Source organism: Poecilia reticulata, chromosome 1, assembly GCF_904066995.2.
Source record: "Poecilia reticulata chromosome 1, P_reticulata-male-v2, whole genome shotgun sequence".
NCBI lineage: Eukaryota > Metazoa > Chordata > Actinopteri > Cyprinodontiformes > Poeciliidae > Poecilia > Poecilia reticulata.
The window spans coordinates 5,449,047-5,471,720 of NC_088830.1; the positions used below are offsets into that span (position 1 = coordinate 5,449,047).

A 22,674-nucleotide genomic window follows, 5' to 3' on the forward strand; every position below is an offset into this window, starting at 1 on the left:
CATACTGTCGGGAGTGTTAGTTTTACTATTTTCAGCACAGTTTGATAAAAACATCAATAAATACCAATATATTTGAAAATTGCAATACAAATCACAATTCTTTAAGTGACTCACCGTATTCTAAAGAAGCACATCTCTAATGGAAATGTTTTCCAAGAAGAGTATTTGTACTTGTGGGACTCCCGTCACAGTCAAGCATAAAAAAGACGTAATACGTAGTTCTTTTCGTCACTTTTATTGGTTATCGCAATAGTACCGCAAAATATCGAGATAAAGCTTTATGTTCACCCCTAATGTGAATTTCAACTGCCCATCTTTAATTTCCATACCATAAGTGGAGATTGTGATGACAAACACTTCTATATTTTAATGGTAACGTAAATGCAGCATGCATCAGAATCAAGAATCGGAAAGCTGGACCTTAACAAAAGTATTTATTTATTTCGAACAAATCATACAAAAAACAAAAATACACCTAAACAAATACACACAATAAAAACAATGTTTTGCAACATAAGACTCAGTCATTTTAGCTATTTGTCTGAAAAGGAGTGATAACTTTATGCTTTTTTAAAATTCTCACCCCTTTATGTTATCCTTCAGTATTCAACTGAATCTTCTAACAATATTCCATAGTATTTTACTAAATATTTACATCCTTCATCTTCCATACATACCATATTTTCCGCACTATAAGGCGCATCGGATTATAAGGCTTGCCTTCAATGAATGGCCTATTTTAAAACGTTTTTCATATATAAGGCGCACCGCATTATAAGCTCATAAAATAGAAGACGCTAGAGGTTGGAGTTACGTGATGCATCCACTAGATGGAGCTGCACTCAAGGGAATATCAAGAAAACTGTCCGACTCAGGTCAGTGAGGAGAGCCTTCTGCGACTGGGCCGGGACGTGGGCGGACGATGGTCACCCTTCTCCGTTCGCGCACAGCATGTTCATGGAGAACATGGTGCTAAATGATCTGCAAACGACCTGATTATAGACGGTCAGGAGGTAGATAGGTCAGTCAAACTTTATTAATAGATTACAAACCAGTGTTCTGACAACTATTCCAGCATGCACCGCACGCTTCTTCTTCTTTGGGCGAAAATGAAGTTGGCAGCTGCTTACCGTAGTTGCTAGACCTGTTGTGGCTCAATATTGGTCCATATATAAGGCGCACTGGATTATAAGGCGCACTGTCAGCTTTTGAAGAAATTGAAGGTTTTTAGGTGCACCTTATAGTGCCAAAAATACGTTAATTTAGAAATATATTTTGTACCTTTTACTGAATATATTTATACTTGCACATTGCTTTTGTTCCAATGCATACTGCTTGACCTTATTCATGTTTTGTCACGTTACACTTTATGGCACTGTACAGGGAATAGACAAAAACATATGAGACATCATTGTGAAGTGGTTTAAGTGGGGGAATGTGTTTTACTTCACAAATTTGTATTTTATGACACAGTGGAAAGAACAAAAGTGTTAAGGGATCCTGTGTATAAGTAGCTTGGTATGACCTATCATTTTTGACTTACGTTTGTGTTCGCCATTCTTGTTTTCTTGTGTTTACTGCTAACCTGTTTCTAATTTAAAATCAAACATTGTCACTTAGACAAGTTCTTATTTCATGCGATCAAATACAAATTCATCGTCATCGACATAATTTTTTCCGTATTTTTTAAAGTACAGTCAAACAGTTGAGGTTCGAGAGTGGAAATATCAGCCTGGATATATTTCTATGATGAAAGCCTGAAGGCTTGTAGTTTTCTGTGACAAAAACTAAATTGCAGTTGGGAAACTTGAACCTATATGATCCCTCCGGGTCTCAAGACACAAACACGTATTGCCAAGTACTAATGAAAAAAACAAGACAGCCCACCTTAGAATGCACGTAACGTTTTTAATTCAACAATCTGATAGAATGAATAGAAAAAAGGACCAATTAATACTTGTCCAATTTCCAAATCTACATTAACCTTTGTAATATCGAACATGGTAAAAAGGCTCTAATCTATCTACAGTTGCTTTAATAAAACACACTATTTGACGATGCACAAACATGTTCTGATGTGTACATTGAAAATGCCACACGCCTTCACGACAGTACAGAATAAATGAAATGTGAACAAAAACCAGAATACTTTGCAAATAATTTTATATGCTGTGAATACGACATGAAACTGTTAAGTTCTTACAAGCAGGTTTGTTTTAAATTAGATTTTTGATAAAAATATTAAGATATAACACATTAATCAAAGTTACAGTTTTGTTGTATAGTGTCTATACAACATCATCTTTTAGACACACTAAAAACACAGACAGCTACTTAACGATGACCGAGTTTGGTTTTCGTTTTCTAATCTTCCTCCTGTAAGTCAGGCACCCACAAGCCTGAGTCAATGCATCTCTGCAGGTGGCATCTTCCCTCCTGTTAAACAAGGTCAACAATTACAGAGGGAAACCGTTTAGTTACTAAAAATGATTATTTGTTAAAGACATGCCAGCTCACCTCGGGGTTCAGCTTGTTCATCACGTCCTGCAGCATCTCGGAGCTTTTCTCATCAAAACTCCTCTGCATTTCCTGCAAGACATGAGGCGCCAAAGTGCTGACAGGAAGCAAGAGGCCTCACACGGCGAGAAAACTTTATCCATGTATACTGACCGAACAGCGGTCTACCGCTGAGATTCTTACAATGCTACGTTTAAAATCTCAGAATGTGATCAGATAAATAAGCTCTTCAGTTTTCTTTGTTTTGGAGGAGGCCGCACTTCGGCGCGCAAGAGCGTGACGTATAAACTGACTGTTCTCCGGAAAAGCATCATTCAGGACCTGGAAATCATTACAAATAATGACTAACGATTATTTTAATAATTGATTATTCTGATGCTTAATCAGTTTTAAAAATATATATAAATCTTCTGCTGATTTTTAATTTAATCAATTAGGCATATTTTATGTCATATTGGAAATGCACTAAAGGTGCAAATAAACGCAATTCAATTTTTTTAAATTAAGTGAACGCCTGATCATTTGCAGCAAAGGATTCTTCTTTACTTAAAATCCTTCCAACATCAACATGAGAAAAGCTCAGCCTCTCTGCTTGACTTATCATTGATACAGTGTAGAGCTGATTATGTTTTTGATTAACCAATTAATAACTGGATAGCAAAAAGTGCCTTGAAGGATTTTATTATTATTATTTTCGTAAAGATATTAAACCAGGTGAAGCTAAACCCATACTACTTGATACGTTTCCTGTAGGACATAATTCTAGACATGTTTGGGGGTTATTTTATCTTAAATGCAAAGTGCATGTATTTTTTGTACAGTTTTATCTTATGCCTCTGATTATGTTCTTTCATGAAATGGCCTTTTTGAGTCTCTACACTCCAGTTAATGATTAATCAATCACTGAAATAGTTGACAATTATTTCAGTAAGTGATTAGTTAGGATGTATCCGAGTAATCAATCATTAAATTAGTTTATTAATCAGGATGAATCTGATTAATCGTTTAGTCAGTAACTGAAATTCATTAAGTATTGACAAAATCTCCTTGCGTTATCACTGTGAAGTCTGCATGCCTCTATACGATTTTCCTTAGGCAGTCCCTCATAGACCTCTACCAGGTCTAACCCTCCAGGACCCAGTCTCTTCTGCCTCTCCTCCTCCTCCAGCTCCTTCATCGTGCCCTCCATCTGAGCCTGTGCAGACCTGCGAACCCGCTCCTTCAGCAGGTCCAGCTCTCGATCAAAAGCATTCTGGTACTGTTCGTTTTCAGTCTGACGAGAACATACAACAACGGGATAAAGAAACCCACCCAAACAATCCTTAAACTTTTTCCTTTAACTACGTCTTGCACGGCAAAGACGAACCCTGATGTTTGAGAAGAACTGTCTGAAGCAGCCTCTGGGGTCGACGTTCAGAGTCCGAGCCAAATCCAAGATGAACTGCATGACGATGGCTTGGTGTGTGCAACCTGCTCCATGAGGGCATGTTTCTACAAGGACGTGCATCACTCAGCGAGGCTCGACTGTGATATTTATTGAACTCTTTCAATGGCACTCACCTCAACTATCTCAAAGTCGATACAGAGAATGACGAGGTAATTAGCACTCTCTTCACACACCAGATGTGGGTTGTCTGACAGATACTTCTGGCTGTCGTCCCAACGCCGCAGCATACCTGGTACAACCGCATAAACCGACCATCAACATAGCAAGTTCAGCGTCCCTTTTGCAAAACAACTCAAGCTCAGCCGTATGGAGGGAAGAACATCCGTCAATATCAGTTTTCAAGTCATGCCATTGATTCTTTGCTGGATTTAGGTCCGGACTTTTATTGGGCCGTTCTAACAGATCAATGTACTTTGCTCTAACCTTTCCATTGTAGCTCTGGCTGTAGGTTTACGGTCAATTTCCTGCTGAAAGCATTAGTCCAGACTCTTTTGCAATCTTAGTGTTAGAACTTTCTTCCAAAGCAGAACGGATTATCCACTGTTACTATCTGAAATGTTCTTAATGGAAGAGAGGTAAACAAAATATAGGAGGCCAGTGAGCATTTCAGAAATCAATGAATCAGGATGGTTCAGATTAATCGATCACTGAAGTAGTTGAAGATTATTTCAGTAATGGAACAATCAGGATGAATCCAAAATATAGGCGTTGACATGAGATATCAATAATGGCATGAAACAGAAAATGAAAGAAGAAAACATTTTAAAAAACTGTTTTTTGACATTTTCATTGACAAGAAAAATAAAATGGTTCACACACAAAGACTTGAACAGGAAGAGAGTGGAAGCGACAAACTACAGAGAAATCTTCAAAATACAAATCAATCTTACCAAAGTGTTTCATTTCCTTGGCATGCTTCTCCACAAAGGTCTTGTGCTTCTCTACCTTTTCCTGTTGTGTTTCTTTTTAAATTTCAGGTTAAATGTTGAAAACACTCCACAAACAAAAAAAAGAGGAAAAAAAACAAGATCAAGTCAAGAGAGGAATCTGACAAATCAACAGCCACCATATTCACAACAAGAAACTATCAAATTCATCCAATCATTTTTGGAAAACATCAAAATGCTCAGTCAACTGGAATAAAAATTGCATTAAGGACGTGACTGTCTATCCAGGGAAAAAAATGTAAATTAAATGCATTTAATAGAAAATTTAAATAGAAAATACGGTACATTTGGAATGGCAAAAACCCTTGTCTTAAGAAGGATCATCTGCGAAAATCAAAGCAAGATGGGGGTCTAGTCCTTCCCAATATCCGACACTATTATTGGGTATGTAACTTGTACTGTTTGTCTTTTTGGATACACTACAGCTCCAATGATGGTGGTCCCATTTAGGTGAAGATGGAAAAATTCTCATGTGTCCCTTTATCAATGCCAGCTTTGATCGGGGCACCCTTACCTTTACCTCTTAAACGTACTTCCTCTAACCGCATAATCTATAACTCCCTGGCAATCTACTCTCAGTTTAGGAAACACTTTGGCCTTCGTAGATCAGTCTTTCCAGCCCAATTGCATTTAATAAACTTTTTCCTCCTTTGCTGCAGGATGCTACTTTGGGTGTGTGGCAGAGTAAAGGCTTAAAATATTTTAAGGACCTCTATATTGAAAACAAATTTGCTTCTTTTGAGCAATTGTCTAACAAATTTGATTTACCAGCCTCACACTTTTTTAGATATTTACTGGTTAGGCATTTTATTACCTCATCTATGTCAATATTTCCTGATAAGCCTCCCGATAATGTAATCGATGAGTTGATGTCTTTCGACCCAACAAGACGCAAAGCGATCACTTCCTGGATAAAACTGATCTCCCATTTTGATTCCCGATCCTTTGCCATAATTAAACAGCCCTGGGAGCAGGATCTTCAAATTACAATTAGTGAGGCAGTTTGGGCTGATATTTTGGGAAAAATCCACTCATCATCAATTCACTCATCATCAATTCAATCATCAAAATGGCATTTATCAGTAATAACACATTTTATGGGAAGAGACAAAGTAAGTGCATAAAACCTTTTATTACCTTATAAAGACTGTGGGATAAAAAAAATGGTGATTGGACCATTTTTTTTTCCTGGTAGTCAGGAGGATAAGTGACAGATGCAAATTAGAGGAAGCCACACTATTACACATGTTTTGGAACTGCCCAAGGATACAGATATACTAGGCTGGTATTTGTGAAGCACTGCCAGCTGTTTTGGGGGTTAAAATGACTCCAAACCCACTCATGCTGCTCTTTGGGGTTACTCCTGAGGGTCTAGGTTTACCTACAGGAGGCAGGAAGGTAATTGCTTTCTCAACTTTGCTAGCACGCCGCCTAATTCTCCTTAGATGCTGCTCCGCCCACAGTGTCAAACTGGATAAAAGACGTTCTACTTAACATAAAACTAGAGAAAATCAGGTATGTGATGAGAGGTTCTGAGAATAAATGTCATAAAACTTGGAAATCGTTTATGACTTTTTTCAATAAACCAACAGAGGTTCTGGAATAGCAGACCCTGGAAATTTTGGCTGAGCAGTGCTTCAATAAATCTTGACACAAATTTTTGTATGGTCTTAACTTTTTAGTTTTTCTTTTTGCTGCACACTTTGTAGGTGACAGTATTTAGGGGAATGCTGGCTGTTTATTGGGTGGGATGTGTTTGTGGTTTTTATTATTGTTTGTTTGTATATTTTGTCTTTCCTATTCCTTGGAAGAACTTTGTAAATTAAAGTGAAAATGCTAATAAGTATATTAAACACAAAGAAAGAAAGAAAAATCAATCCATTTGCCATACAGATTTTACATCGTGCTGGAACATTATTTGCTTAATTATTCTAATATGGGATTGAAATGCAAGGCTAAGCTAAACTTCTGACCATGCCAAAGAGATGAATTTAGCAGAGTTCCACCAAAAAGGTTTAGTAATTGATACAATTTGGTGTTATTCTTGGGCTCAAACGTTAAGCTTTATGCATTATCTCGAATACACCTTTTTTAAATTGCATCTTCTGGTAAGTTGTTTGCTAAGAAAGCACTCATGGAAATAATATATTTTATTTATACAGTGCTTTACTACTAGTAAGTAAAGTTACAAACAGAACACTAAGTACAGCAAACAAAATCATAAATGGAGAACACTTAAAAGAGCATGTTAAAAAATAAGAAAAAGAGAAAGCTATGGCCACTAAAAACATAACATTTCAAGCCTGGTTCAGCTCTGTTTGCCTGAGAATAATTCAAATTTGAAGACATATTTGATTAACTAATAGTTGGATCGATTTCTATCATTTTGTGGGGGATTATGCTGGAAAAGCTCTATTTCAAAGTATCTATATTTTGTTTAAACACTAGTTTAATGTATTAAAATGTACATAGCATTATAAAAAATATATACAAGACATTGATAGCTGTTTTTTTCAGTTGTTTTTATTGTTTTCTTTCTCCCCACCCCCAACATTTAAACCCTTTTACATGATATTAAGCAGTGGTCCTGACGAAAAGTATTTAGCCTCATCTAAACGGCTTACAGATCTCTGCACAACACCCGTTCACCAAACACGAGCACTCTTCCTTTGCTGCATATAGAAACTAACCAGTACTGGGACTCAAAACTTCACAGCTAGAACAAATGTCTCTGCTGACCCTGTATGGCAAGCCGTTTTAACATAAATTAGGTTTTACCGCACTTACATTCCAGATATCTCAAATAGTTTTGTGACTAGACGTTTTAGCGATTTAAGATATCTCTAATTATATTTCGACTAGACAAAATAACTATTTGAGATATCTCTAATTACATTCTGACTAGTCGAAATGACGTCAGATTTACCATTGACTTGTATGGAGACTTCAATTCAAGATATCTAAAATGAATTACTGACTATCTGAAATACATATTTCAGATATCTACAATTATGACTAGTCATAAAGTAAATTCAAGATATCTCGATTTTGTTTTTGACTAGTCATAATTCTAATTAAAGATATCTCTAATGATCTTGGATAGGAGAAATGTAGTTTTGACTAGTGAAAACTGAATTATAGATATCTTAAAAGCAAATAACGACTAGACAAAACTAAATTAAAGATATCTTGAATTGTAATTTTGACTAGTCAAAATTCCGATTAAGACATCTAACTGAACTGGAGATATCGAATTACACAGCTTTTCTATTTTAAGATATTTTAAATTGACATTCTGACTAGTTAGAATGACATTACTGATATCTTGAATTAGTATTCTGTCTAGTCAAAACGTCCCAGACTTACGGGACGTTTTATTAAATTTAAAAGTTTAATAAAACAATGAAAAATAGAGAAAACGAAAAAAGATATTTGAAGATGTCCTACTTTCATGTTGAAAATGGTTTGATAATAGGAATTTTAGCTTTTTAAAGCTGTTTTTAAGTGCATTCGGTTCGTCGGAAATGAATAAACAGGAAATTATTTGCAGATGTCAGAAGCAAAGTTTATAGTTTATGACGTTTTGCTGTCTCCGCATTTCAAACATTGTCGAGCTCTTTCTAATTTGTGGCATTTACTGACAATTGTGTGCAAGAAACATAAAATTCTGGAGGCAACTGTTTGGACACCTCAAAGGGGCTTCCACGTCATTCTTAATTCACATATCTAAAATTGTAATTTTGACTAGTCATAATTGTGTTGAATATATCTTAAATCGTAATTACGGATATGTGTCCCGTCAAAATGACAGATCCAGTGACGTCATTTGAGATATCTTGAAAGGAATTTTGACTGTCAAAATGTAATTGAAGATATCTTGAATTATTATTCTTACTAGTCAGAATGTAAATACAGATATCTTAAATTACTATTCCGGATAGTCAAAATGTAGTTTTGCCTAGTAAAAATGCATTTTTAGATATCTGGAATGTAAGTCAGACGAAACAGAATTTATGCTAAAACGGCTTGCCATAGACCCGGTGTCTCATTCCGAACAAGCTCGGCGTGTCCACGAACGGACTGGTGACGTCGTCGGAGACGTAGATGTGGTCCCACACGCCGTAGTCGATGCTCATCTTCATCTTCCACCTTTTTGCTTCAGACTATAAACTCTGGGGGACGGAAACACAAAGCCACTACCGAAGTAAAATAGGCACGTTCGTCTGAACGGATAGAGCAGAAACAGATAGCTTAATCCGCTTATACGCGCGCGCACAGAGTCGGTTAAATCGGGCGAACACATCAAAGCAGTTCAACGGAATCGCATTTAAAGTAACGACCGCGAGGTTCTTCTTCTTCTTCTTCTTCTTCTTCTTCTTCTTCTTCTTCTTCTTCTTCTTCTTCTGTACAAGGTGCATAACGCCACCTAGGTTAGATGTATGGCGAAATCTAATCCTTATCCACTTGGATGTAAATTAAATAAAATAAATCCAATATAGCAGTTATGTTCCAACTTAAGATTCAGAACCATCAATAATATATTTTTAAATAAATATAATTCTCTGTTTTAAATTATTTCGAATCACTGAGGTGGATCCTGATTCCTTCCTGCTCCTTTATGTAATACATTCATAAAAGATAGGACTCCGAGTCATATTAGTGTTGCAGATAGTGTTATTTTCTATCAAGGACAGAACGTTTGTTCTGATGACTAAATGTGAGCTTTCACTTCGTCTCCTAAATTTCCCCTGCACTGATAAATTATCTGAACTATGGATCTTTGGATCTTTGCCATTACTTCTACTTTCTCCATTTGTTACTTTCTCCATTTGTTACCGCTGTTACTTTTTCATGTTTTAGAATTGGACATGTTCTCTCATGTCTATTTCCCCTCATTTTCTTAATCATTCCCCAAAAATTCGCCATACGAGTTGTTCTGCCTGTACAATTGTGCCTAACTCCACTCCGTAGCCTCCTTACGCCACATTGTGGCTACTGCCACTATTACAACACTGTTGCTGCCTGCTCTTGTTGCATTGTTCATAATCATGATCCTCTCCACATCGTGCACATCTTCTCTTTCCTTTACGTCTGCGCTGTATGGCCAAATCCTTGACATTCAAAGCATCTAATTTTCTTGGACATTTTCTCTTACATTATAGGTCAAATATCCTAAATAGACTATCTCTAGAAGTCTTTCCTCATCAAAGCCTATCAAAACTCTTCCGCTGTTCATTTTCTCTCAACTTTTCAAGGTCTGAAGCCTTCTTACATCTTTAACTCTTCCTCCTCTGAGATTTGATTTTATTTCCTAAATTGAAAGCTCAAGCGGGATCCCCCAAATCACTTCCTTCTTCCATTTACTCCCTTCTTGAACAAGACTCACGCTTGTCACCTTATACTTTCCTACCTCTTTCATCCTACTTGCTCTGTCTTTTAGTTCTCCTGTATTGCAATTAATCATTAAGTTTCCATCTCTTAGAACTTTTGCATCAGTAATGTCTCCAACTTGATTCTTCAAACTTATGGACAGTTTTAACTGGATTGATTGTTTGTAGTCCCTCTCAAAATTACTTTGAACTCCTTTCTCTCTCCCTTCATTTCTTCTTCAAGAAATGTCATCCCAGTTTGTCGCCACCTTTCCCCTCTTTCTTACACCTGCCGTTGTCGAAGAAGTTCCTCTTTTTGGACTCATCCTTTCACTACACAATGTCTCTTTGTTTCTGTCACTCTCATTATCTATATTATTTTCCCACTCTGGTCCATTCACAGGGCAGCTGTGTCTACCCGCCTTAGTCTTTGTCCAAAGTTCTTTCACCAGTCCATGGGATTTCTCCATTTTTCCTGCTGGTACTTTCCTTAGCGTTATGGTTTGTTTTCTGCCCTGGTTCCCTGTAATTGTTGTAAGTTTTTTTGTTTTGTTTTGGTTTTTTTCATAATTTTTCATTAAGCATTGAAATTTAGTTTGTGCCTCTGTCTCGCTGCATTTGGGTCCAACATAAACCATCATCATAACATGACAGAGAGGACAAAAACATAAATTAAAAGACTTAAACATTTCATTTAGCGTTGTGCTACGTTTGTCGAAGTAGAGTCACAGACTGCAGTCCTTAAATCTTTTAATCATCACCAACACCTTTATTGGGTTGTGCTCCAATTTCCTTTATTGTGATGCTCAGCTGACTGGTGAACAGCACAGACAGATGTGATGGATGTGGCAAAGTTTTATCAGTATATGTAGGGAGAGTAAAGTACTTCAATTTTTCTTCTCCTGACCTCAAAATAACACAAAAAAAATACAGTTTTAACAAAGCTTCTGTTTACATTAAAACACACCTTCGGCTGTGTACGGCTGTGCGTTTTGTTAAAATTATTTTTTTGAATCAGCATCGAGTGCTTAGCCATGATGTGCTCTCGTAAAAGAAGCATGAACTGGACACGCTGTTGCTACAAAATTTTCAGTAGTGACAAATCGTGTGCACTCAGTACTTCTAGATTCAGGCACAACTTTCTTTTTTAAAAAAGTGTAATTTCACTTCAAAAATTAGTGAAAAATGTCATAGCGAGAGTTTCTTTCAGTTGTCTCTGTTACTGGATGTTCCCTTCATCTGTGTGCAGTGGTAATGGAGACCTCAGATTTTTCACCTACTCCATATGAACATTTAAATCCTTCTGCTCTGCTTTGTTCATATTTTTCTTGACTTGGTTCACAAAGTCTTCCAGCATGTGGTCAGGGAGGAAATAGTTTTGTGTGACGAGCCACTTGTCCATCTACATCTGATATGTAACAGGTAGGGAGGTGTTTGAAGCTTCTCACCAACCCAGCAGTGTGGTCTCTTGCTTGACTCCATTCAGAAATTTGTGGCCTGTGTGGTCACCACGTCAGAGGGACTGAGTTCTGGAGGAGTGGGCCCTGGACCGTCGGGTCCGATGCTTTCCGTGGGAGAAAAACATGCTGGCGATGTGTTTCCTCAAGTCTTATTTTTTTCATTAGTTAGTCTGATAGGAACGGGATAAGCTGTGTGTGTTTAGATGGACACAGTCATTGCACATATTTTCTGAGTGGTCACATTTTGCGGTACAGAGCAGATGCAACCATCGAGAATATGACTTCCCAGTAGCGCTGTGTAATAATTTCCACTTCCCTTGTAAATGTAATCATAAGTTGGCCTTATTTAAAGAATAATTTCAGTCATACCTTGATTGTTGTCAGAAAAATAAATTGCTTCTTTATGGTTCCGTTCCTGAGGTGAACCGGGTTTGCAAGCTCTTTTTTTTCGCAGAAGATGCACTGAGAGGCAGCGCTGGCCAAAATTTAATCCAGATTGGAAAAACAATGGCGGCAGGAAGCATCATTCTCTGGCCGCCTTAACTACACACTCACAAGAATCGGGAAGTACAACAAACCTATTGTTTATAACATTGTCCAAACAATCTTAATTGATAACAGATTGTACGTTAATAATTACTGAATAGGGACAGAAATTGGCTATATCATCAGACTAATCAATCATTGAGGTTTTGTTTACAAGTTTTTGCATAAAACATGTTCTCACTGTGGAATAAACATGTTTGAACTGAATGGATTAATGCTATACGCAGCGCTGGGTATATAACCCAAACGTTTCACTGAAGTAAAAGCAACAGTACTATAACATATTTTTACTGAAGTAAGAGTGGAAAGTAGACATTCAAGAAATTACTCAAGTAAGAGTAAAAAGCATTTGGTAAAAAGACGACACAGCTAGTGAGTAACTGACCAAAACATGAATCATTTAAAATGTAGAAATGACATCATCCGACGAACCAAAATTTAAAGTTATTTGGAAATGTTGGTACCTAAAAGAACAAAATGAAAATGATGCATATAAATAACATAACTACAAAATAAGGCAGAAGAAAAAAAAATCTAAATCAATTTCTTTCAATGTCACAACCTTCCTAAAATAATGGCCTAAGTCATTTTTTGGCAAAAGTGATTTATATATATATAATTATTTTACCCAAATCATCTTGTAAGAATAGAGGTAGTGAATTTGTTTTTTTTTTTTTGTTAAGGAAGCTGACAGTATAAAACTGATGACACTTTAACAAAGAGTGCAGGTGTGTGTCTGTCTGGTGACTTTCCAGTTAAAACAAGATTGCTCTTCATTCAGTGAAGTTACTCAAAGTGGGTAAAGGATCCAGAAATTGTACTCATGTAAGAGTAGTGATATAATAAAGTTACTCAAGTGAACGTAAAAAATGCAGCACTGTAAAAATAATCCTAAAAATAAATGTTCTCCAAAAAAAATCACTCACGTAAATTTAACTGAGTAAATGTAACTGCCCAACTCTGGCTACAAGTGACACAAACAGGAAGTGTAGCTTTAAAATAAACAAATAATGGAAAGAGAACACCCAAGTTTGCCTAAATTAACTTTTACACCAAATGTTACGAGCATAAAACCATGTCCCAAATCTTCTTGACTTCAAAGAAGTCAAGGACTGATGTCAATGATAATGCCCCCCCAACATGATACCCACCCACAGGAGAGGCAATCGTTCACTGATAGCGACACACACCATTTAGCAAAATGGGACTCAACTCCACTTTGATTCTCAAGTATTGAGTGCTGCAGCAACAAAGCAGTGTTTGGACAGAAGCATTATAGATTCATTTAAAGGGACCTGAGATAATGTGTTGATTCAAAGCCCGATTTGTGAATTAGTTTCTGTTCAAGCCTCATTTAAGCAGTGGCTAACAAGATGAGGGCTTAAGAAGTATGGTCATTCAGAACAGCAGCCCACACGTACACACCCGCACACACACACACACACACGTACACACCCACACACACACACACACACACATTCCATTCACCCCAATTCCAGCACGGCATTCTTTCTTAGCAGAATGTAAAAATACAGGAAGGGGAGGAGAAAAGTGTTTCTGGGAATGAATTCCCCTCACTCCACCTTCTGCTTTCAGTTAAATCCCCCCCAAAATTTCTGAAGTTGTCTGGCTGGTATTTGTAGGAACTTTGGTAATAATTTCTGCTAATACAGTAAGTATCTCATGCTTTTCATTGTAAAGCATGAGCACATCTATTAGTCATTTACTTCCTGTTAAACCAAACCATTTTAAACAAAATACCAAGAAAAACCAAAAAAAAGGAAGCATGTTTTTTTTTAAGAAAATTGCATTTTATTTACAGTTTCAAAAGTCATAGAAAAGCTTACATTTCCTTCACAAAAGGTTTTTCAGTCATTTGCATGACCTATGTATTATTTTCACAAACAGTTATAAATACAGGCAGTCAGTGATTTCACAAGTGGTACTGACGTTCAGAGAATACTTTGACTACACACATCTAAATAAAGCTGTAAAGATTCGTGCACAGACACATCCACCAGGAAACAGTGTGAAGCTGTTAAAAGCTCCAGAAGTAAGTTTCTCTTCACTTTAACTTAAAACCCTGCGTTACCATAACCGCTCAATACAACACTATTTTGTCATTCATTATTCTCACATGAAAAGCAAAAGAAAATCCATGTAAATGTTTCAATTCACAGCAACCTCTGAAAGACCCAGAAATCACTTAAGTGAATAGAGGGTTAAAGTTCACCATCAGGATTTACACACAGAAGTTGGTCTTCATCAAATGAATCCTCTCCTTTTCACACTCCCTCTCAAATTACTTACAAGTCAAATAACAATAATTCAGATTTAAATACACTTTTTTTAACAGAACAGTAATCAGAATGCTCACAAAAGCATCAGCATCATAAATTGTTCCAAATACCCAGCAGGAAGCAAAATTTTCACTAATCATAGAAAAAACTGTTTATGAAGGATGGAATCTGAATTTGATTAATTTTGTGTCACATGACAGAAACTGAGCCGAGACTCATATCCTAACCATCTGAACTAAACATAGACTACATTTACTCGAGACCGCTGACTGGATACTTCCGGTATCTTTGGAACTTGATTGGGAAAAAGTTCCACGCCACCGAGATACCTAGTCAGCTGTAGTTGTCACACCAGGCCACTATATGGTGTTGTGAGTTTAGCATGTCATCGTTACCATTTTTATTGCAACATCCTCATATCTGTTCCAGATATGAGGACCTCTGAATGAGAAACAGACAAGAAGTGAGAATGTGTAAATTCAGCAGAGACAGGGAGATAAATTCCCACCGGATGTATTTAGTGACTTCCAGCGTTGTTCTTGCACCATTATAGAGTTATATATGGCCATAAATAAATGCACAGACTTGGTCTGTGGCATTTTGCCAGCTGATTTAATCAAAGTATAACAACAGTCCTGTAGTGCATTATAGTGGTCACAGTAAAGAAAAAACAACAGAAAAACTTATTCTTGATGAGAAAAGTTGCTTTCTGATGACTAACTCATTAAAGTATGCAAATGAGAACAACTTTTTAAGAGTTCAATCGTATTAAAGTACATTTTAGCAGAGCATAAAGAAACAAATGTAATAGGACAGCTCGCAAATGGTAGGCAATGAAACACTAAATAAATATGCGAAGTGGTGCATAACATCATGAGCTATGTATTTGTAAAAAAAACAACTGATTGGAACAAGTTCACATCAGGCATGAGAGCTTATTTCAAAGTATAAAGCATTTCCTATGAGCAATGACTGTGTCCCTTTTCCTTCATCATTAAGAATCCATCAAAATACAAATAGTCAAGAGGAAATAACTGTAATCCTGGCAGCCTGAGTGTAAAACATGTAACCCTCAGATTCCAGATGCAAAGAGTTCCTGGAACTTTCTGACAACACTGAAACCATCTAGGAGGAAGCAAATACTTCCATTCAAAAAGTGGAATGTATTTCATGTCCGTGATGGGAAAAGGGAGAATCTGCAGCAACGCCAACCTGACTCAGATCGGAGGCACTGCAGCAAATCTTCAACCTGTCATTGTCCTTCCAGGGATTTGATTTTACTAACAAAGAGGAACTGTGGTGGGATGCATTGCGCCCAAACGGAAAACGTCTTTTAGTTGGTACTTTCCCATCTTGTTCTGTTTGTAATAAAAACTGTAGATGACTCCTGCTACGATCAATAACACAACCACACCAATTACTGCGCCAACTATTATGTATGGAATGAAGTTTTCTGCAGAAAAGAAGACAAAAAAGGGAACAGAGATTATTGAAAATACCCAAACAGTCAAACTTCCTTCTTGGGGTGATGTGAGTTAAAGCTAAATAATAATACTGGAAGAAGTACTGCGGCTCATTTCTCTGAAATGTTAAAAACTTTAGAAACTAACCCTGAGGAAACTCACCTTGGACTGTTACGTTAAATGTAACATTGACAGAGTTCACGTCGTTGCTGACGGTGCAGACATATTGCCCTCCATCCTGAAAATCAACTGAGTCGATTTTCAGATCAGTCCCACTGCGGTGGCCTTTGTTGGACGGCAGCGTCCAGTTGTACCGAGGTTTGGGGTTTCCTTCAGCCAAGCAGATCAAACTGAGAGGTTCTCCTCTAGTGATGCTGATTGGAGCTGGATCAGCTGGAACCTTCAGCTCAGGTCCATCTGTGTTTTTACAGCAAAGAGGGAAACAAAATGGAATAATTCAAACACAACAAAACACAAGAGAAAAAACAGCAACGCATGGAAAAACACCAAGATTTACTGCTGGACAAATGCTTCTATTTGATGTTACACATTTCAAGGGACATCTTTAATCAAATCTTACTTAAAAACTTATGGAATGTTTGCTCCATATACACTGTAGCTGTAATGTATTTTTGAACACCATGTAAGCTGAGTTTCCATTGCAAATGTGCACAAGATGTTGACGATATCTTACTAATGTTGAAAAAAACCCCACAATTTTGCAATTGTGGTGTTTCAATTAAATAAGAAACACAATTAAAACCCTTGGGAATGTTAGTTTGCACAATAAGCCATTAAAAGACACAATCCTCCTTTTACTTCCTGTCGTCGTCTTTGCCTGTTTCACAGGTAGCAACGTCTGATTTTTGATCAGTTACCATTGAAAATACCAAGTACATATTTATGAGGCTAATTTAGTCAAATCATTTTTATTTGCTCTGTTGTTGATTAAGAGCAGACAGAGACCAGAACAGTAGACATTTCTGTAATCTAATTTATACAGTATGTGTGTGTCTCTCTGAACTTACGATAAACTGTAGCAGTGACCTCCTCTGATTTCACCACTAGAGGGGGCTGTGGTCCTTCAGCTCCCAGTTCCAGCTTCGCTTCACACCAGAACTGATCTCCATCATCTTCTTTTCTGGTGTTGTAGCTCAAAGAAAATGTCTCACTAACTGGTTGCTTTGTGATATTGTTGCTTTTCACTTGACCCAGAGGCGTCTGACCTCTGTAAAAGGTCACACTGAGGTTTGCAACAGGAGCGACGTTCAGTACATCACACTTCAGGGTGACCTTTGAACCCTCAGTCAGAGGTTCAGAGGTGAAGCTGAAGGACACACTTTCTGGAGGTTCTGGAGAGAAGAAGAGAATAAAAATAGAAATAATAGTAACAATTAATAACATCAAGCAACAACATTTATGTTGAAAACACTAGACATAAAAAAAAATGTCAATGGCAACAACAATGGATAAAAATATCTCTCTAAAATGTTTAGCAACATTAATTAACTTACTGTAGACAGTAACAGTCAGATCAGCGCAACACTGATCATTTATGTTAGTATAGTAGCACTTTGGCTTTAATTCCCACTCAGTTATTCGGTCCGCTGTCCAGGTCACGTTGGTTCCATTTCTGTCAGGAGTTCCAAGAGAAGCTTCCATACTAATAACACTTTCATCCAGGGGAAGACAGGCCTGCTGACAGGCTACACATGTAGCAGAGGCTGGATCACCGAACTTCACCACCAGTCTGGATGGAGTTATCACAGGTTTATCTTGACAGCTGTAATCTGTAAGAAACATGGATAATAAAATTATTACATTTGAGTCTTCTCAGAAGTCAAAACACAATACCATTAGCCTTTGTAAATATATAATTTACATAGGATAAAGTTCTTATGAACTTAGAGATTAGATTTTTTAATCACCATTTTAGTGTTCAGATAGTGCTACTACCTGGTATATTATTTTTATGTTTAACTTTATTCAACCCAGACACAATCAGTGTTGTCGATCCGGTCTTGGAAATGCTGGATGAAACGTCTCGCCTGACATTTTTTTCTATGTAAAAATATTATCTAGAAGCTCCTTCCTTCTGCCTAACAGCATTTAGATTTTTGTGTTATCTACCTCGCTGACACAAGATAATGTGAAATATGCTCTCGTTCACCAATTATTTTGTCATAATTTATCTCTAAGCAGATTAAAAGGAAGTCTACGCTTTGCTTCCAGGTTGTTAATGTTTTCAGGTTGTCTGATGCTGGTGTTGCTCATGGCAGCAAGTTGCCTTTTCATCAGTTGCTACTCTTCTATTTGGTACCTGTGAACTGAACCAATTTATTACTCTAGCCCAAGATCATTTTTGCACTTCAGAAAATAAAAAGACTGAATCTTATTTATCAATGACATGAAGATAGCATCTCACTGCAACAGATGATCATATCAGACAAAGATGACAGTCTTCAAGTTACTAAAGGCTCCTCATGAGTGTTGGAAGCAATAATATCACAATCCTGACATCATGCAGCCCAATTATCTAGTATCTAAAGACCAAAATCAAAGATAAAGTGGCTCTGTTAGTGGAAAAAGGACTACTGTTTTTGAGCATTGTAGCTCAAATTCATGCTATATATTTAAATATATTGTAAAAAGTAAGGACGTGCAATATTTTTTTGAAAAAACATAATTACGTAAAGTAAAATGACTAAGATTCAGTTGTCGGTCATTTCACCCCTTCCTCATTTCAAAATTCTGTAAATTGGCAGTTTTGTACCTAGAAACGTCAAGTCACATGTTGGATACTACAGCTCCTACCACAGTACAAAACATGAATGTTAGATCAAATAAAATCCTTAGTTCTGCCTCTAATCTGACACATGAAAAGTTACACACATTTCAATATTTCTGGTTTTCTCTAAGGATGTCTGGTTATGCAACTCCAGTACATAGTCTGTTATCAGAGTTCATGTTTCACAAGTGTCTGCTGATCATGACAAATATGTTAGTTTGAGAGTCATCAGATCATTGGCAAGCATTGAATAGAGAGAATGTCTAAAGGAGACACAGAACTATTAAAACCGAGTTAACAACAGTCCAACGCCTCACTAAAAACTGAAAGGAAAGTGAAGAACCGTCACCTCTGGAAAAAAAAAAACTTAATAATGATGATCAACAAACTCTTTAAACATTTGGTGAAATCAAATCTAAGGAAAACAACAGGAAAACAACAACAGGGTTGTGTTTCAAAGTAAAAGTTAAAGTATTTCCACAAGCACAATGTGAAGGGAACTCATAACGTTTCAACAGAACAGCTTCGCAGCCATAAGAAAACCACTAATCAGGGAGGCTAACTGGATAAAAAAATATAGCATTTTCAAGTGAGCACAAAGATTGGACTCTTGCGCTGGTGTGGCCCAGAGGTTAAGCATAATGAGGCCTTAGTCCTCAACACGGCATAATGAGGCCTTAGTCCTCAACACGGCCGTCGCAGGTTCGGATCCTGGTCTGATGACCTTTGCCGCATATCTTCCTCTTCTCTGATTACCCACTTTCCTGTCTGACCACTCTCAAATACAGGCCACTAGAGCCAACAAAGCCTTTAAAAAGTAAAAAGAATGGACTGATGCAATCTTTGAGCTGAGATAAGCAAAGAAATACTACATACTCTCCAGCCTTATGGCGCATCAGGGTAAGAAGAGAGCCAGATAAAGTGATGTACCCATCTTCCCTAGTGCCTACTCTACAAGCATGTGGGATTAGTGCTATGATCTAGAGTTGCTGTAGTTGATCAAGTCCAGGTTCAGCAACATTATGAGCCCAAATAATGTCACGTGACTACCTAGATATATTGGATGACCAAGTTACTCCAAAAATAAATTTTGTTTTCCCTGATGGCATGGCATTCCAAGATAACAAGACAATGCCAGGATTCATCAGGTTCAATTTGTTAAAGAGTGGCTCCCAGAGACATCAATTTCACAACTGAAACGTCTGGATGGAAGCCCTTCACCCTACTGAGAATATCTGGAATTTGCTGGTGGAGGCTTTGTGTAGTAGTCAGACTTTTTCTATCGTCTGCACAAGATCTTTGTGAAAACTTAATGTAACACTGGATGCAAATCTTGAGACAATACAGAAGCTTATTAAAACAATGCTATGGTGAATGTGTGCCTTAATGCTAACTAAATATTAGTGTATCCACACTTTACTAAAAAATTACTTTTGGAAAAGTATTTTTTTGCCGAAACTGATTTTTTTTTTTTCTGCCTTCATCATCTTTGGATAATAGGGGTGATTTTTATTTAGATTTTTGTTCCAAAATCACTTTTGGCAACAAAAAAAAAGAAAGAAAAAAAGACTTAGAATACTATTTTTAAGTTAGGTGACATCATGTGACATATATACACATACATACTCGAACATGCATACATACATTTATAAATGTATCCATTAGTCTACCATTTAGGCTTAATATCTAATTACATGTCTGTAAGCATGTGACCAAAGTCAAATTCCTTATTTAGGCCCACAAACCTGGCCAGAGAATCTGACTCTGATTCTAGCTGTGATCTAAAACTTGAATAATATAAATTGTACTCCGAGGTTAAGATTGTATTAAAGCTGCCAATAATCATTTTCTCAGTAGTTTGACTTTGTTGTTGTTGTTGTTGTTGTTGTTATTTTACACAAAGCGAAATTCAGTTATATTATCTTAGGTTATCGATACAATTTTACAAATAGCACTTTAAATTCAAACCTACATAAAAGTTATTCAGCAAACACATCCGGAACACACTAACAATAATAATAATGCCACAAACACGCAAGACACTAAAATCTAACAGCAGGAATAACGGGATCCTGACCCAGTTAGATAAATGATCACATCTGCGAACTCTTGCTTGCGGACTGGTATTAACTAAATGTGAAGTTTAAAACGATCATCCCACAGGAGAAAACACCGTGTCAGTTGCCTGGCCTGCCTGAAGAAATGGCTGTCTTGAACCTTTATACTCTGCACCGACGGAAGATGAAATCCCGGGGCGGAGGACGGGGAACTCACCGCACGCGGACACATGGAAGCACCGCAGAATATTCAGGAAAGAAATCAGCAGAAAGAGGCAGGAAAACATTTTGTCCCTTGCGTTTCAAATGAAGTCGAGCTTCTCTGGTCGCAGAAAACGTCCCGAGGTGGTAAAATGCCCGACTGCGGCGTTGAAGTGAAATTAAAAAGCTTCGGACTCACAAGATACAGGAGGGAGGAGGCGCAAAGAAAGAAACTTCTGTAATTTCCCACCGTGGCGTTTCGCTTTAAGAAGCTGAAATTGAAAGTGGAATTGGAGGTTGTGTTTCACCGGCACATCGATTACGCATTTTGGGAAATCCCGGTACTGTCAGCGGAGGGGGGGGAATATGCATGAGTCTATCTTTATCTCTGCCTGATTGGTCAACTAATGCAATCAAAACAAGTTGTCCGTCATCCTGAATGGAAAAGAAAGTAGATTAAATCACGTTAGTCCTTTTATTTTCTATCTTTCCAGATTGTGGAAAACGTTTTTGTCATGTGAAAGAAATATTTGAGTAGTATCCTGACACTGATGAATGCTGGCTCATACTAACACAATGGAAGTAAAACATTGATGAACTTTTCTAATAGGGTCATCAGTGGTGGCTTGAAATGATTATGGTGACAGACCAGATCAGCATTACCTGGTGGGTCCAAAAAGAAATTACATTAGTCACGCTCCAACAAGTTTACTTTTGCTTCTTTGCAGAAAACTCATCTCCACTCTGTTAGCATTGTAAGAAGATAAGGCCGTGTGTAAAAGCAGCAGGGTGACCCTGAAGTTGAGCAGCTTCTAAGATAAGCCATTTCACTGTTTCTAGAGAACTGGGGCCTCATTTCAGTGTGGGTTCAAATTCAAACCAAGCTACATAATTTGTTTATGTAATAGTGCTGGCAACCGAATAAAAAAAATCAGATCAAACACATTCTAGTGATGTGGTTACCCAGGTGAAAAAAGTATACTTTAGTATATTTCAAACATACTTAAATTTGTGAAAGTACACTTTAAGTATACTAAGTATTAAGTGTACTACCTATAAGTATATCTGAAGTATACTAAAAGTATACTTGTACCAATTTCGAAATTAGAAATTTAAACACACTTAAACATAATTGTACCAAAATACACTTTTAATATATTAAATAAAATTATACTTTAAGTGAGCAAAATATATATTTGCTCAAGTGTAAATATACACTTTCTCAAGTATATTTAAAATATATTTTATGTATATTTAAAATATATGCTCAAAATATAATTTTTTTGAATTCACTAAACACTACTTTAGATTATTAATTTCAGTATGTTTTAAATTACATCTCAGTGTACATTATAGGCTAATAAAGTATGCCTTAATTTTCTTTATTTAACCAGGTGAACCCCATTGAAATCCAGATCTCATTTTCAAGAGGGACCTGCAGAAGTCTGCAACACGCAGCAACCTGATTACAAAATAAAACTAATTAATACTTGTGCAGAAGTATGTCTTTTAGGCACCAGTGTGTTTAATGTAATTTTTAGGCATACTTTTTAAGTATCTAAAAAGTATGAATTTTTAA

The 22,674-nt window shown here is 36.9% G+C and overlaps 1 protein-coding gene and 1 pseudogene across 2 annotated transcripts; both read right to left on the minus strand.

The window, feature by feature from the left end:
• Positions 1 to 2,596: 2,596 nt before the first annotated feature.
• On the minus strand, positions 2,597 to 9,053 carry LOC103462570 (hsp90 co-chaperone Cdc37-like; annotated as a pseudogene). The gene is made up of 5 exons (XR_014089703.1): positions 8,942 to 9,053; positions 4,855 to 4,926; positions 4,078 to 4,193; positions 3,884 to 4,008; positions 2,597 to 3,790 (listed from the first exon to the last, which is right to left on the minus strand). The product of XR_014089703.1 is annotated as a hsp90 co-chaperone Cdc37-like (transcript).
• Positions 9,054 to 14,443: 5,390 nt separating this feature from the next.
• Positions 14,444 to 21,434, minus strand: LOC103456664 (cell adhesion molecule 4-like). Its single transcript, XM_008396398.3, has 5 exons — positions 21,112 to 21,434; positions 17,564 to 17,839; positions 17,078 to 17,401; positions 16,212 to 16,466; positions 14,444 to 16,039 (listed from the first exon to the last, which is right to left on the minus strand). The coding sequence occupies exons 1-5, from the start codon at positions 21,179 to 21,181 to the stop codon at positions 15,867 to 15,869; spliced, it is 1,098 nt and encodes a 365-aa protein (XP_008394620.2). The 5' UTR covers positions 21,182 to 21,434; the 3' UTR covers positions 14,444 to 15,866.
• Positions 21,435 to 22,674: the final 1,240 nt, after the last annotated feature.

Excerpts from the sequence above, each read along its gene's own strand:
- LOC103456664 (XM_008396398.3), bottom strand. The coding sequence starts at position 21,181 with ATGTTTTCCTGCCTCTTTCTGCTGATTTCTTTCCTGAATATTCTGCGG. Across the intron at positions 17,840-21,111 it reads CTTCCATGTGTCCGCGTGCG|ATTACAGCTGTCAAGATAAA; the intron begins GTGAGTTCCCCG and ends TGTTTCTTACAG. Across the intron at positions 16,467-17,077 it reads GGTCACTGCTACAGTTTATC|ATGGACCTGAGCTGAAGGTT; the intron begins GTAAGTTCAGAG and ends GTAAAAACACAG.